At 31.5% G+C, this 16,267-nt stretch overlaps 1 protein-coding gene across 1 annotated transcript; it reads left to right on the top strand.

Moving 5' to 3' along the window:
* Positions 1 to 13,722: 13,722 nt before the first annotated feature.
* Positions 13,723 to 14,345, top strand: LOC111306153 (uncharacterized). The gene has a single exon (XM_022904057.2). It carries the CDS (start codon positions 13,813 to 13,815, stop codon positions 14,188 to 14,190), a length of 378 nt encoding a protein of 125 aa, XP_022759792.2. The 5' UTR covers positions 13,723 to 13,812; the 3' UTR covers positions 14,191 to 14,345.
* The last annotated feature ends 1,922 nt before the right edge of the window (positions 14,346 to 16,267 follow it).

Below are 16,267 nucleotides of genomic sequence, written 5' to 3'. Positions count from 1 at the left end.
GACAAAGAAGTTATGGATTCTCATACAAAGAAGAAACAAGAACAGGTTTACCTATCTTGAAAGTTTTTTCATGAGTTTCTAATGTAACATGCCAACGAAGAACAAGGGTTAGATGTATTTGCCTTAGCCATATACGGAATGGTAATATTTTCAAAAGTTTTAGGTTATATTGAAATAGCGATGGTTAACTTCTTTGAGAATGTGATCAATGGCTGTAACCCTTCAATGGTAATATTAACGGAGACTATTAGATCTTTGAGTTACTATCGTCAGAATGGAAGGCACTTTATAGGCTGCATACAATTATTATACTTATGGATGAAAAACCATTTCGAATAGAGAAAAGGTGCTTTCTCGAAGCTTTATGTCCGTAATTGAACTCCGATCAAGGAATTCTATGAAAGTGGGTGGTCAGAACAAAAGTCTAAAAAGGAGTGGATAGCTTTCTTACAAAAATTGACTAGTGCCAAAGTAAGATGGTTAGTCCCATGGATGAATCGTGAACCTATGTTATATCAGTATGGGGATAATACAGTGGTCCCACTTTTAGGTTCATGAAGAATGAAATTATGTACCACTTCTAGTAAGAAGATAGTTCGGGATAGAACAGTTCATTCCTATGATGCATGAGCTTCATCAATTAAATTTTTCTTATAGTGAGCCAAAAGCATTTTAGAAGATGAATGAGATGATTAAAGCATGAAAAAACCTCTGAAAAGTGAGTTATAGACCCTTTACTGATAAAGTCATTCTAGGGTATTTATCTTAAAGAGCAAAACAAAGATAAAAAATGGTATTCACTTATGAAAGTTTTCAACCGCCAACAAGAGGAAAGCTTGGAGAGACACCATCAGAATTAGAGTTTGCAACAAAAGATTTTAAGTCTGAAAAGGATAAGTTAAAGCAAAAAATTTAGAAGCTTTGAAAAAAAAAAGATCAATGGAAAGATAAAGCTGAAAAACATGAAACCAGGGTTTGCAAGATTACTAGAGAACGTGATACAGCTGTTGAAGACTTAGCAGAGCTACACTAAGAACATAAGAGGTTATGTGTGAAAGAAAGGGCCAAAGAGATAACCATTGTTGAGCTAACAGAAGAAAATACAAGATTGAAATAAGAATATGCTGAATTAGAAGAAAAAAATACCCAAGTACAGACAGAGAATAACATGTTGAATAGCTACCTAAGTAGGTTGAGACAAAAGTTGAATGAACAAGAAGACCATATTGTTGCATTAGTTAGAGAGCATAGAGAGTTATAATACCAAGTCTGATGTGGTAAAAGAGAGAACTTAGGAAGACAGAAATACATTGAGCACCTAACGACCCAAATTTGTAAAAGGGTATGTAAAGTAAGAGAGATGATAGAAGAGGCAGAGGCATTGAAATAAGTGGTAGCTCCTGTAGGAGAGCATGGGTAGCATCTATTAAACTTCATTGAAGAAGCCAAGGCCCAGTATGAACAGATCAAGCAATTTTATGATTATAACTCTATGATGATAAATTCAATGTAAATAAAAGTTCTTTAGAATAAATGAAATCTTTTAATTAAATACGTCTTAAGGTAAATATTCTTTGCATACATGCATTTTCATTCATTACACTCTCACTCATTACACTTAACAAAGTAACCATGAAATAGTCGTATAAATTTACTAATTCTAAGATATGGTATTCAAAGTTTAAGGATAGCTCCATCTAGCGAGAATCTTATCCATCGATATAATACAAGAGTCAAAGCTAGACAAATGGAGTAAAAAAATTCTCACAGATTTGAAAAGTTGGAGAAAGCATAGAAAAAAATTGAGAATGAGTTTAGTAAGATTCTATATGCTCTCAATAAGCTAAACAAGGGAAAAAAAAAAAAAAACAAGCAACAAGGCCTTCTATCACAAGAAGTGGTCGACCATCCTTCAGGTTTTGATCCACAATAAGCTCAGCCCACACAGGATATTTCACCATAATAATTTTCATATCCTGTATACCCTAAAATACTATCAGCTTCGAATCCAGGGCATTACCATAGCAATGTAAATTTTATCTTTACTAAAAAGGCAGTAAAATTGATTCTGGATCTAGATAACTTGAAAAAGAAAGAGTAGAAAAAAGTAAAGGTGGCAGAGTCTCAAGAAGATCCAAAGATTAGTATGCTTGAACAAAGATTACGGGTCGTAGAAGGGATTGGATTTTATGGTTCTATTGATGCTACTAAGCTATGCTTAGTCTTAGATGTAGTCATCCCACCAAAATTTAAAGTATCAAAATTTAAAAAATATGATGGTATGAAGTACCCAAAAACCCATATCACCATGTATTATTGAAAGATGGTAGCTCACGCCCATAATGAAAAATTACTAATACATGTTTTTCAAGATAGCTTTATAGGCTCTGTTGCCAGGTGATATGTCCAGCTGAACAAAACTCGTATTTGTTCTTAGAGCGATATGACTCATGATTTCATCAGTTAATATTGACATATTATAGATCTAGCTCCTGATCGTTTGTCTTTACAGAACTTAAAAAAAAAAAAGCAAATGAGTTTTTTAAGGAATACGCCCAGAGATAGAAGGATGTAGCTTTTCAAGTACAACATCTTCTGACTGAGAAAAAGACTATAGTGTTGTTTGTTAGCACCTTGAAACCTTTTTATTATGAAAAGATTATAGGGAATGCAACCAAAAATTTTGTTGATATAGTAATTTTGAGAGAAATTATTGAGAGTGCCTTCAAGAATGGCAAGTTGAAAGGAGGTGAAGCATCCAACAAAAAAGCTCCAAAGAAAAAAGAGATTGAAGCTCAGGCTATGAGCTTTGATAGACAGTAATTTGGGTGTTATCAATCCTACTCACCACAAGGATACCTTTTATATTATTCTGCTGTAAATAACACTTTTCTTTATCTATGTCAATCATTCATACAGTCATCTTATCTCTAAACATATCAACCTCCTCTCAGACCTCAGAATGCCACATACAGTCTCAACACTCAACCTACCTTAAGACCTCATACTCGTCCAGCCAATTCAATGAAAGGTTCTCGGGAGCAACGAACCACTCGTGAAAAGTTTATATTTGACCCAATCTTTATGATCTATACAAATTATATCGAGAGCTTTACAACAGTCATCTGATTGCTCCTAATAAATTAAAGTCCCTCAAGCCACCTTACCCTAAGTGGTATGATCCTACAGCTCATTGTGATTATCACTATGAGATAGCTGGTCACTCTATTAAAAATTATACTGCCTTGAAACACAAAGTGCAACGATTGATCAAGAATGAAATGATTAGTTTGATACAGAAGGGGTAACTACACCAAATATTAGCGGTAATCTTTTGCCTAATCACAATGTGAATGCCCTAAGTAATGAAAATGAGTGCTATCTGAAAAAAAATGGCAGATATAAAAATACCTCTTAGTCAATTGTTTGATATTTTATGAAAAGCTGACATGATACAACTAGTGAATCTACATAGCTATCATAGAGTATATATAGCAGACACTAGTTATAAATATCATAATAGGGCAGTTGATCACTCTATCGAAACTTGTGAGCAGTTTCACCAAGAGGTGCAAAAGCTCTTAGATTCATACCAGATGAAGGTCTACAAAAAGAGATATGACTTAAAAAGTGTTGAAGTATCCATGACTGATAAGTTTACAAAGCTATTTCTAAAGCCAGTGATGATTCATTGTGAGAATAAGCCAAAGTCAGTCTTAGATAAACTCATTCCCAGGTCGATAACTTTTAAAGTTTCGACTCCATTCCTATATAAGAATGATAAAGTTATACCTTAAAAATATGATTGTGATACAGTAGTTTAGGGACAAGAAGGGGATGTCTCTAAAGCTAATGCCTATAATATAATTGGTGTAAGAGGCATTACCCGAAGTGAAATATGCTACATTCTAAAAATATTAAAAAAGACTGGAAGAAAGAAAACTAAGGTAGGAGAATAATGAAATAACCCTGAAGTAGAACTTGAAGAAGATCGCTCAAAGTCGGTGTTAGAAAAAGAGGCTTGTGAATTCTTGAAGTTGGTAAAACATAGTGAATATTCAGTTGTTGAACAGTTGAACAAGATGCCAGCATGAATCTCATTATTATCACTGTTATTGAATTCAAAACCACATCAAAATGCCCTGCTGAAAGTATTGAACCAAGCATATGTGGCACATAATATATCGATTGAATATGTGAACCACCTAGCTAGAAATCTAATCGTGTCAAATTACATTTCATTCAGCGATGATAAGATTCCTTCGAAAGGAAGGAGAAATGCCAAGGCTTTGCATATCACGATCAAGTGTAAGAGTCATATCATGGCCAAGGTCTTTATAGATAATGATTTCACTATTAACATCATGCCTATGTCAACTTTGACAAGGTTACCCATTGATTACTCTCATATGAAAAGCAGTCAAATGATCGTGAGAGCTTTTGATAAGACCAAAAGAGAAGTCCTGAGAGATATCGAGATGCCTTTGTAAATTGGATCATGCACTATTAATATGAAGTTTCAAGTGATGGATATCTCTCAATCTTATAGTTGTCTACTGAAAAGGTCATAGATTCACATGACAGGTGTTGTGCCCTCTACCTTACACTAAAATATCAAGTTTAATGTAGAAGGTCAATTAATAGTGGTAGTTGAGGAAGAAGACATGCTAGTGACCCAACCGTTGAATGCTCCATATGTAGAGGCCACCAAAAAAGTAAAAAATGCTCATATCGATCTTTTGAACTAGTTAATTATATAGGTGAAGGACTTAAAAATAAATTTTTTTCAAGAATAGTGATGAGCCAAGTCATCAATAAGGGCTGGTATCCAAGATTAGGGCTGAGCAAAAACTTACAAGGAATAAGAAAACCCCCAACAGTGGTAGATAATAATGAAAGGCTAGGCCTAGGTTATGAAGTAACAGAATGAGAGATCAAGAGAAGGTCAGCAGATAAGACAGTAAGACTAATGGTTATCTTACACCTGTACGAGACTTTTAGATTTGAAGGATTCAGGTACCCAGATACAAGAAAAAGCATGAAAAAAGCTTTTACCCAGTTAACCATTCATGCTATTAAAGATGAAGTAAGGCTTAATCAAGAAGGGTGTGTCCGTCTTTGTCTATCAGATTATGAGCTGAACAATTGGAGTGCCATTAAAATGCCTTTGACTTTTGAAACTAATTCAATGTAATTATACATTCCAATAGTTATTACCCAAGGCATTGGGGTGATCTTTCTTATTTGGGCTATTTATCTTTTATTATTTTAATAAAGATTAGGAATGATGCATTTTCATTCATTTCTTCTTGTGTCTTCATTATTATCATTTTTCCAAACACATCTTGCCAACATATCCCATTTCATCCAATTTTAGGTCCTTAAATGAATATGAAGATAATTATGATAACAATCAAGAGGTTAGTTTTAAAAATTTAATTAACATTGATGAACTTGACAATGAAGAGAATTTTGAAGAATATGTTATGCTTTCGGACCTAATGAGATTGATTGAACAAGAAAATAAGTCAATTGAGCCTCATCAAGAGATAGTTGACTTAGTGAATCTGAGAGATGAAAAGAATAAGAAAGATGTCAGAATTGGTACTTCACTTTCATCAAGAGATAGGTAACGTTTGGTAGCTCTACTTCGAGAATTCATAGACGTGTTTACTTAGTCTTACCAGGATATGTCAGGACTGAGCACAGAGATAGTAGAGCATAAATTACCTTCGAAGCCAGAATATAAATCAGTCCAACAAAAATTGAGGCGAATGAAGCCTGAAATGCTACTAAAGATCAAAGAAGAGGTAAATAAATAGTTTGATATAAGTTTTCTATAAGTGGCTAAGTATCAAGAGTGGGTAGCCAATATAGTACCAGTTCTTAAAAAAGATGAAAAGATACAAATGTGTGTAGACTATCATGATTTGAATAGGGCTAGTCCAAAAGATAACTTTTCTTTGCCTCATATCGACACACTGATAGATAACACGACTAGGCATTCAATTTTTTCCTTTATGAATGAGTTCTCAAGGTATAATAAGATAAAAATGATTGCAGATGATATGAAAAAGAGCACTTTTGTGAGCATGTGAGGAACTTTTTATTACAAAGTCATACTTTTTGGGTTAAAAAATGCTGGGGTAACATATCAAATGACATGGTAACATTTTTTATGACATGATGCACAAAGAGATTGAGGTGTATGTAGACGATATGATTGTAAAATCTTATGAGAATAAAGATCATGTCACCAGTCTCAAAAAGTTATTTTAGAGGTTAAGAAGATTTCAGCTCAAGTTAAACCCAGCCAAGTGCACTTTTGGGGTAAAGTCAGGAAAGTTACTAGGCTTTGTGGTCAGCGAAAGAGGAATTGAAGTCGATCTAGACAAGATACCGGCCATTCAAAATTTATCACCTCCGAGTATTCCAAAGAAAGTTTGAGATTTTTTGGGAAGATTAAATTACATTTCTTAGTTCATCTCTCAGCTTATCTATAAATGTGATCCTATATTTAAGCTTTTTCGTAAGAATAATCTTGAAAAATGGAATGAGGAATGTCAAGTGGCTTTTGATAAAATTAAGCAATACTTGTCAAACCCTCCAGTATTGGTGCCATCTATTCCAAGGAAACCTTTAATTCTATATTTGACAGTGTGTGAAAATTTAATTAGATGTGTGCTAGGGTAATAAGATGAGTCTAGTCGAAAGGAGAGAGCTATTTACTATTAGAGTAAAAAGTTCATAGAATATGAATCCAAGTATTCTTCATTGAAAAAAATATGTTGTGCATTAGCGTGGACTACCAAAAGACTCAGATAGTATATGCTCTATCATACCACATGGCTCATAACAAAATTAGATCCAATTAAATACATCTTTGAAAAGCCTTCTTTGTCTGAAAGAATTGCTAGATGACAAGTAATGCTCTCAAAATATTATATTATATATGTAAGCCAAAAGATAATAAAAGAGAGTGCTATAGTAAAGTTTCTCGTAGATCGTGCTACTGAAGAATATAAACCAATGATATTGGAATTTTTTGATGAAGATCTAATGCCTATTTCTCAACTGAAGAAGGGGAAGCATGAAGAAAAGTGTTAGAGAATGTATTTTGATAGAACGGCCAATGCCTTGGGACATGAAATTGAGGCGATTTTGATCTTTCCAGAAGAACAATATTGTCTTGTAACAGCGAGGTTAAATTTTAATTACACAAATAATATCGCTGAATATAAAGCATGTGTCATGAGCTTACAAGCTGCTATAGATAGAAGAGTGAAAACATTAAAAGTGTTTGGAGACTCAGCTCTAGTTATATATCAGTGGAAAGAAGAATGAGAGACAAGAGATTTAAAACTCGTTCTATATCATAAGTAGATTTTAGAGTTAATAAAGCAATTTGAAGATATCCAGTTTGACCATTTACCCCGAGAAAAGAATCTGATTGTCAATGCCTTGACTACTCTGGCTGCAATGATTCAAATTAATAACAATACTAACATTCAACCTATCAGGCTAGATGTTAAGGATATGTCAGCTCATTACTCCAATGTAGAAGAAAAAAAAGATAGAAAATTCTGGTATTATAATATCTTACAATATATTAAAGATCAATAATACCCAGTTCAAGCAACAAAAAATGATAAAAGGGTTATTCGAAGATTAGCTATGAGTTTTTTCCTGGATGGGGATGTTCTATACAAAAAAAAACTATGATCAAATATTACTAAGATGCGTAAGTAAGGCTGAAGCAAGAAAAATCATTGAAGAGGTACATGATGAAATATGTGGGGCATATGCCAGTGGATATATGATGGTGAGACAGATCATAATAGTAAGATACTACTGGTTGACAATAAAGAGTGATTGCATTGACTATGCTCGTAAATGCCATAAATATCATACATATGCTGATAAGATCCATGCTCCGTCATCTGTTTTATATGTTATGACACCATATTGGCCATTTTCAAAGTAGGGTATGGATGTCATTGGTCCTATCATACCAAAGGCTTTTAATGGGCATAGATTTATTTTTGTGATGATAGATTACTTCAAAAAAGGGATGAAGGCAGCATTATATGCAAATGTAACACGATCTATGGTTTACAAGTTCATAAAGAGAAAGATCATCTGTAGATATGAACTTTCAAATAAAATTATTTCAGACAATACCAAGAATCTAAATAGTAAGATAATGCAAGAAATATGTGCTCAATACAAGATCAAGCATCATAACTTGGCACCATACCGTTCGAAAATGAATGAAACAGTTGAGGTAACCAATAATAACATAAAAAAAATTCTTGAAAAGATGATCGAAACTTATAACTATTGGCATGAGAAGTTACCATTTGCACTGCATGCATATCGAACGTCAGTGCGTACCTCTACTGGGTTAACCTCATTTTCTTTAGTTTATGAGATGGAAACTGTACTACCAGTGAAAGTGAAGATCTCATCCTTGAGGGTTCTAAAAAAAATTAGATTAGAAGAAGTTGAATGGATTAGAGAACGCTATGAACAATTAAATTTCATAGAAGAAAAAAGATTGATTGTATTGTGTCATGGTCAGCTATATAAAATAAGAATGATGATGGCTCATGATAAAAAGATTCGACCTCGTTGCTTTCGAGAAGAAGAGTTGGTCTTGAAGAGAATCTTCTCAACCCAGCACGATAATAGAAAAAAATAGACTCCAAATTGAGAAGGGTCGTATGTGATGAAACGGACTTTCTTGGGTAGAGTATTGATATTGACTGAGATGGATGAAAATGATTTACCTTATCCTATAAATTTTGATGCTGTGAAGAAATACTATGCTTGAAAAAAAAAGAGAAAAAATGAAACAAAAAATGAAAAGAAAAAAAAAGTGAATGAAAAAAGAAGACTCAAGGTGAAAACCCTAAAAAGACGATTTGAGTCATAGGAGATTTATCTAAGTTAAAAACCTGAAAAGGTAGCTTAGATAATGAGAATACAGCATCAAATTTAGAAATCTGTTGGCATGGAGACTAGCAAATTCGGAGGAGCTCTAAGTTATTGAATGCATTAGATGGTTGAATTTTTAAAAAAACCTTAAGATGTGTTATCATGATTGTCCGATTGTTTATTTTTGGGCTTTGTCTCCCCATACTTATCCTTGTAATTCTTTCTTGGCTAAAGTTTGCCAACATTATGCTAATAAAAGACTTTTTATTTCACTATTTGTGTGCCTTTTCTATTGACTGTTTCTCAACCATTCTTATTATTTTCTTCTTAATACCTTACAATGGAAGAAATGTACAAATGCGTTCTTACTTTTTAGGTTTAAAATAATGATTGATAAATGAATAATGGCATGAAAGATGTCTACATTACATTGGAAAGGTTAAGAGTGATAAAAGTAAATTTGAGATGTTCAGTTCCTGATAAGGATATTGAATTTGGAAAGAGATTGCCTGTAGAAAGAATACTAGAATTAAATGAAAGAGATGATTAAGAATAGCGTAACTTGGTCTTTGAAAAATCAAGGGTTCGAGGTCCAAGAAAAGAGCTTGAGAAACTTAAATACCACAATTGAATAGGAATCAATTAGCCAATATTTGCATAGCATGCATTGAATTTCACACACATTGTATAGCATATACTACATTTAAAAAATATAATGCATAAATTCAAGAAGCAGGGGTATTCTAAAATCCCACATAAAGAAGACAGATGTGAAGAAATTTTCAAATTTGAGAAAAAACTTGTCAGGTAAGTTTCTAATCCTTGAAATAAGATATCTCACAGTATCATGATTTATTTGTAAGACCTTTGAGCATAATCTCTTGAAATTCCTTCAAACAAATTTTTAACTCCTTTGGACTTGATCATCAATAAGCAATTATTTTTCAAAGTTGTAATGCCTCTGTTTAAAGGAACAATTTATTTTTCAAAGTCGTGGTGCCTCTGTTTAGAGGAGTAATTTATTTTTCAAAGTCATGGTGCCTCTGTTTAGATGAGCAATTTATTTTTCAAAATGAGCAATTTATTTTTCAAAAATCGTAGTTGCCTCCATTTAGAATAGCAATTCATTGTTCCCAAAGTTGTGATGCCTTTAATTAGAGGAGCCTTTTACTTTTCAAAAGTCGTTGAGCCTCTAATTAGAGGAGCAATTTATTTTCAAAGTTATTGAACCTCTGCTTAGAGGAGCCATTTATTTTCAAAGTTGTTGAGCCTCTGATTAGAGGAGCTTTGTTTATGTTTCTCAAAGTTGTTGAACCTCTGCTTAGAAGAATTTTGATCAAAATTTTAACACAAAAAAAGCGAAAAAAAAAAAGGTGAGTGGAGTCTTGAATGGATGTCTACGTCTTTGCGTAATTTCTGTTTCACAGACAATGCACAAAAAGGGGTAACTGTAAACACCCAATTTGGTCCAGGCCTGGATCAATTGGGCTTGGTCCAAATGGGTAAGCCCATTTGTAATTTTATTTTTTATTTTTTGTTTATTATTACTATTATTATTTATTAATATATAATTTTTTATTATTTATCTGTTAACATATTTATTATTTATCTGTTAATATATATATTTTTATTATTATTTATCTATTCATATATTATTATTTATCTATTAATATATTTTTTATTTTTTTTCTTGATTGATTCTCGATTGGGATTAGAATCAGAAAAATATTCGAATTCTGGCATGAATTTAGGGTTGGCAGAGTTGAGATTGGATTCAAAGATTGAATCCAAATCTCATAGGAAATTGAGATTGATTAGAAACTCTTCTGATCAATCCCTATAAATAAGTGATAGAATAAACACAAAAACATAGAGAGAGAGAGAGAGCAAAAAGAGAAAGAAAATGGGCATTCAGAAGCAATTTTAGAAGTTTTCTAGAGATTTTGGAAGATTTTTAGGTGAATTTTTTTGGAAATTTTTGGAAAATTTCCAAATTTCGGTGAATTTTTTTATGAAGTTTGAATTTTTCGGTGGCTTTCTCGGCATCGGTTGAATTTTGGCCAACTACCTAGTTTTTGACATGCTATTTTCAGAAATCGACCAACTTTTCAGCAAACTTTCGGTTAAAAACCCATATTTCGATGAATTTTTTAGAATCCGACGAGATTCAACTAGAGTTCTTAGTTCGAATAGAGAGAGAGAAGAGAAAAGAAAGGGAAGAGAGAGAAAGAAGGGGAGACTGTTGAAAAAATTAAGGTTAGAGCCTTTATATCCTGTTAAAATGACGTCGTTTTGCACTTAAGAAAACCTCAGGATCTGTGCGTTCCCATTCGGGTGACCCGACCCGTAGCACACCCGATCCAGCGATCCACTTCTCCACTTGGGTTCGAGCCAAGCCGAGTCGAGCCGCATACTCTCAAGCCACGTCTCCGAGCCGTTCCAAGGTTTTTTTTTTCATTTATTTTTATTTATTTATTTATTTACTATTATTATTATTTATTTATTAGATTAGAATTATTTAGTATTTCTTATTTTATTTTATTTTTTTATTCTATTTTTATCTTTATTTTTATTTTATTTTATTTTTTGATTTTCTTTAAATGAAAATTCTAAAAAATATATTTTTGAGGAGAAGTTGAAAGTATCAATTTTTCTTAAAAATAAGTTTCCTAAAATTTTTTTTTAGAAAAGTTGAAAGTATCAATTTTTCTTGAAAATAAATTTTCTAAAATTTTTTTTTATTGAAAATAAGTTTTTTTAAAAAATATTTTCGAGAAAAAGTTGAAAGTATCAATTTTCTTTGGAAATAATTTTCTAAAAAAGGTTTTTTTTTTTTAAGAAAAGTTGAAAGTATCAATTTTTCTTGTACAAAAGCAATGAGTTTTTGAAGAGAAAATGATTTATATCTAAAGCTAAATCATTTTTTTGTATTTATTTTCATTTTTATTTTCTTGAATTTTTTTTAATGTTAAATAATCCGATGATAGAGCCTCTGCAAGTGAAACTGTAGTCTCTTTGCATATTATTGAGGTAAGAGAATTTTTTTAATTTTTTGCCAAAAGTATTAGAGTTAATTGAGAATAATTTTCAATAATTAATTACTTGGTAAATTTTTAAGGTTGATTGGATAACACAAAATTAAGCTGGTACCATCTTTCGATGGGCGTTGTGAGGGTGCTACAACCTTCCTCACACATAACCGTACTCTCGAACCCTATTCTGGTTAGTAGACTTGAACATATTCTTTTAGGGACCTTTAGGCTTAGGTGTTCCTTAAAAGGATATATTCCTTAGGTAATCAATCGCACCTAGATAAAAAAAGATTAGTGATGACTCCTTCAAGTTAATATTTAACGATGAATCCCCAAATCTAGACGTTATAACATTAAATAATCTCGTTCTATTTTTTTTATTATTGAAGGTATTTTTGATCAAAAATACCTTCAATAATTTCTTCCAATTTTTTTGAAGATTATTTAAAATATTTTTGGCTAAAAACACCTTGAATAATCCTCTTTCATTTTTTAGGGAATTATTCAAGGTATTTTTTATCAAAAAATGACTTGAATAATCTCTTACAAAAAATTAAATGGAGCTATTCAAGGTTCTAGCCCAAAATACCTTGAATAATCTTATTTATTTTTTTTTTGGATTATTCAATGCGTTTTTTGCAAAAAATATATATATATCTGTAATAATCTTTCTATTTTCTTTTGGGATTATTCAAAGCATTTTTGGCCAAAAAAACACCTTGAATATTCCCTTACAAAAAATTAAATGGGGTTATTCAAGACGTCTTTAGCAAAAAACACTTTGAATATTCCCTAAAAAAATTATTCAAAGCGTTTTTGGCTAAAAACGCATTCAATAATCCCTTCTAATTTTTTTTAGAGATTATTCAAAGCGTTTCTGACCAAAAATACCTTGAATAATTTCCTTTAATTTTTTTTATTATTAAAGATATTTTTTTGCAGAAAATATCTTAAATAATCTCTTCATAAAAATGGTAACGATTATTAAAGGCGTTTTTTGCCAGAAACGCCTTTAATAATTTTTCTAAAAAATTGGAGAAAATTCAAGGCATTTCTGGCTAAAAATGCTTTGAATAATCTCTTAAAAAACTCAAAAAATGTTAAAGAAAAAAAATCAAACTTACGATCTTATGGTTAATAACCATATACTCCAACCGATAACACTACTCTATTTTTTGTAAATTTATTGACAAAGAAATTTATTAAAGGCGTTTTTGATCAGAAACGCTTTCAATAATTCAATAAGCTTTTCCAATTTTTTAGGGAAACTATTAAAGGCGTGACAGAAAACATCTTCAATAATCATCTTTATTTTTTATGAGGGGATTATTCAAGACATTGTCTATAAAAAACACTTTCAATAATCACTCCAATTTTTTAGAAATGATTATTTAAGGTATTTTAGTCGATAAACGCCACTAATTTTTGTTTTTAGTGGTATTTATAAGTACTAACACTACTATTTGAATATTTGTAACGTTTTGATAAAAAAACACTTCAAGTTTTATAAAAATATGAAAGTTAACAGCATTTTAAAGTGAAACACCGCTACAAAAACTATCACTAATCTTTTATTTTCTTGTAGTGTTTTCTACCTTGTTACCTAACGCAGTGTAAAGGTTTAATTTCATGAAGGATGTGCTGCTTTTAATGAAGACGGTGGGTGATATGGACTCGCATTCAAACTCATTTAAGGCAAACAACTACCACTAGACAGTTAAGGTTGTCTTTAAAAGGACTGATCTAATGGCACCAGAATTCAGCTTGCAAATTAACAATTTCTCGAGTTAGAAAGAGTACTACAGCTACCGCAGAGAGATAGCTGAGTAAAAAAGAGAGAGAGATGGCAAAGTGTTTTATGATTCTTGTACTGACTCTTGCAGTTATTCACGGCAGCGGGGCTACTAGGAATGTGCCTTCTGGCACTGGTCTTGGTGACCAAAAGAACTTCGTTGCATTCGGTGGTGTTGGTGGCATAGCCGGAGCTGGATTTGGTGCTGGAGGTGGCGACGGTGCCCTTGGCGGCATTGGGGGTGGAATTGGCGGACTTGGCGGTTCCCCTGATTTAGGCGGCTTTGGTGGCTTGGGTGGTGCCATGGGAGGTCTTGGAGATCTTGGCGGTACTGTTGGTGGTATTGTGAGTGGCATTGATGGAGCTGTTGGTACTGGTGGAAGTGGTGATTCTGCTGATGGTGGTGCCGGCTCCTTGCTTCATCCTTAAGTTCTGCAGAAAACATTATCTATATTTGCGAATTCAGTAACTTTATATATGTCTAGCAATCGTCGTGTGAGGTTATTGTCATAATAATCAGTTTTTATTTTACTGTTTTGAGATTAATCAATAAGTGAAAACTAAAATAAAATAAATCTTTGAAATGTTTCTTCATTTCTCAGTTTTATGTTGTTTTAGGGGGAACTCACTGAAAATTGTTGTGCTGCTGCATGAACCATGCATGCATGCAGGAGATCACGATGAAAATGGCCTCTTAAATATTAAGAGTCAATATCATTGGTAGGGTTAGGTTTAATTACCTCCAATTTTTCTTCCAGGCCTTGCGAATTTCCTTTTAATAACATACTTTATTATTCACAAAACTAAAGAATTAATTAGAAGTAAATGCATTGAAAATAAAGAAAGTAACCACTATCTTTACTTCCTATTTCTTTCATACCAAACTCGGTGTTAGATGAATGGACACACACACAAAGATCAAGTTGCATAAAAAGATTTTATATATATTTTTAATCATTAATTTCAATAAATTAAAGGATGAAATTAAATATTTTTTTCTTTCTTTTTCATTTGTCTCTCTCATCCTTTAAATTTTTTGAATATGAATTTAAATAACGTTCATAATGTGGTGTAGCGGCTACTAGTTACTATTTAATGATAACGTTACCCTACGCTACTATTATTCATTGCAATAGTCATTCACACAAATAACAATATATCGCACCAATAAATAACGATATAAGGAAAAATCACTATCATAATAGATTACTAAAATCGTTATTTGTGCTTTTTTTTTTTTCAAATCAAACATAAAACTAGAAAATAGAGAAAGAAAGAGCTCTCTTAGAGCTACCATCGCCAGTGGCCTGAAGTTGAGTGCCATGCCATTTTCTCCAAACTTATACTTGAGACTTGAGAGACACAGATAAAAATTTAGAGAAAAAAATCGCTTGAGGGAGACAGTAAAGATTTGAGAAGCAGGAGTGGTTGGTTGGGTCGAGTCATGGTGGCTTTGTTACGGGATGGGGAAGAAAGAGTGAAAAGACAAAGCAGAAACAGGGGAGAGTAGAGCTGGTAGGGATTTGAAAGGATACTGTCACGTGTGGCATCCAATCAAAATATATCTATCAAATTATATTATTGTATCATGTAAAATATTATATTTATATTATATTTTATATAAAAATATGTGTTATAATTTATGTTTACACAAAAATATAAAATATAATTTTTTATTTTATTAAACATGTTTATGTTTTTTTAAAATTTTAAACCATATTATTTTTATTTTTTTTATTAATATCATTTTGATATCGTGTTATTATATTATATTTTAAATTAACTAAATGGGAACTATAAATTTAATGAGCGGTGTCACCCCAAAAGCCAATAGAGCGGAACCTAATAAAAAATCTTACAACAAGTTTGTGTTAAACGTATAGTTGAGCCTTCTTTTTGAGTTAAGATCAATTATTTTTTTATTATAATTTAGCTTTTAATCAAACCTTTTCTTTGTGTGTTGTTGATTAGTGGATTTATTTTTTATGAGTTTTATACATATATCATCATTTAAAAGAATTAATTTTGTTATATAAATTTATATTAATAATGTTATTATTAATTATATTTTTTATGAATTGACAAAAATTAGGTCACTAACTATTAGCTATTTTTGCTTAATTAATTATTTAAAATTTTAGCTATGAATTTGTATAGTGAGAAAATATATGTATCCATGCTTAAACAGTTTAGTTTTAATCATCATCCCAAGGATCATATATGTTATAAAAAATATAAAATGTTATTTTTCTAATTAAATTAATTTATGAGCTTAACAACATATAAAGTATTTTGTCCATCATTTACTTCAAAATAAAGATATTTTATCCATCATATGTATTCATAGCATTTATGTCTATTAAATTTATAGATATATTAAAAAATATATTTTAAATAAGCGTATTGATTCTAAGTTATAATTAAAATATATAAAAAAATTATTTTATCTTATAAATATAAAATTAAAATATCATAAATGACTTTAAATATCATAAATAAATATTAT

The sequence above is a fragment of the Durio zibethinus genome, chromosome 21 (genome assembly GCF_047325235.1).
Source record: "Durio zibethinus cultivar Kanyao isolate XHJ-2024 chromosome 21, ASM4732523v1, whole genome shotgun sequence".
In the NCBI taxonomy this organism is placed as follows: Eukaryota; Viridiplantae; Streptophyta; class Magnoliopsida; order Malvales; family Malvaceae; genus Durio; species Durio zibethinus.
The sequence above is the reverse complement of the archived record's forward strand: the minus strand, read 5'-3'. Positions and strand labels throughout refer to the sequence as shown.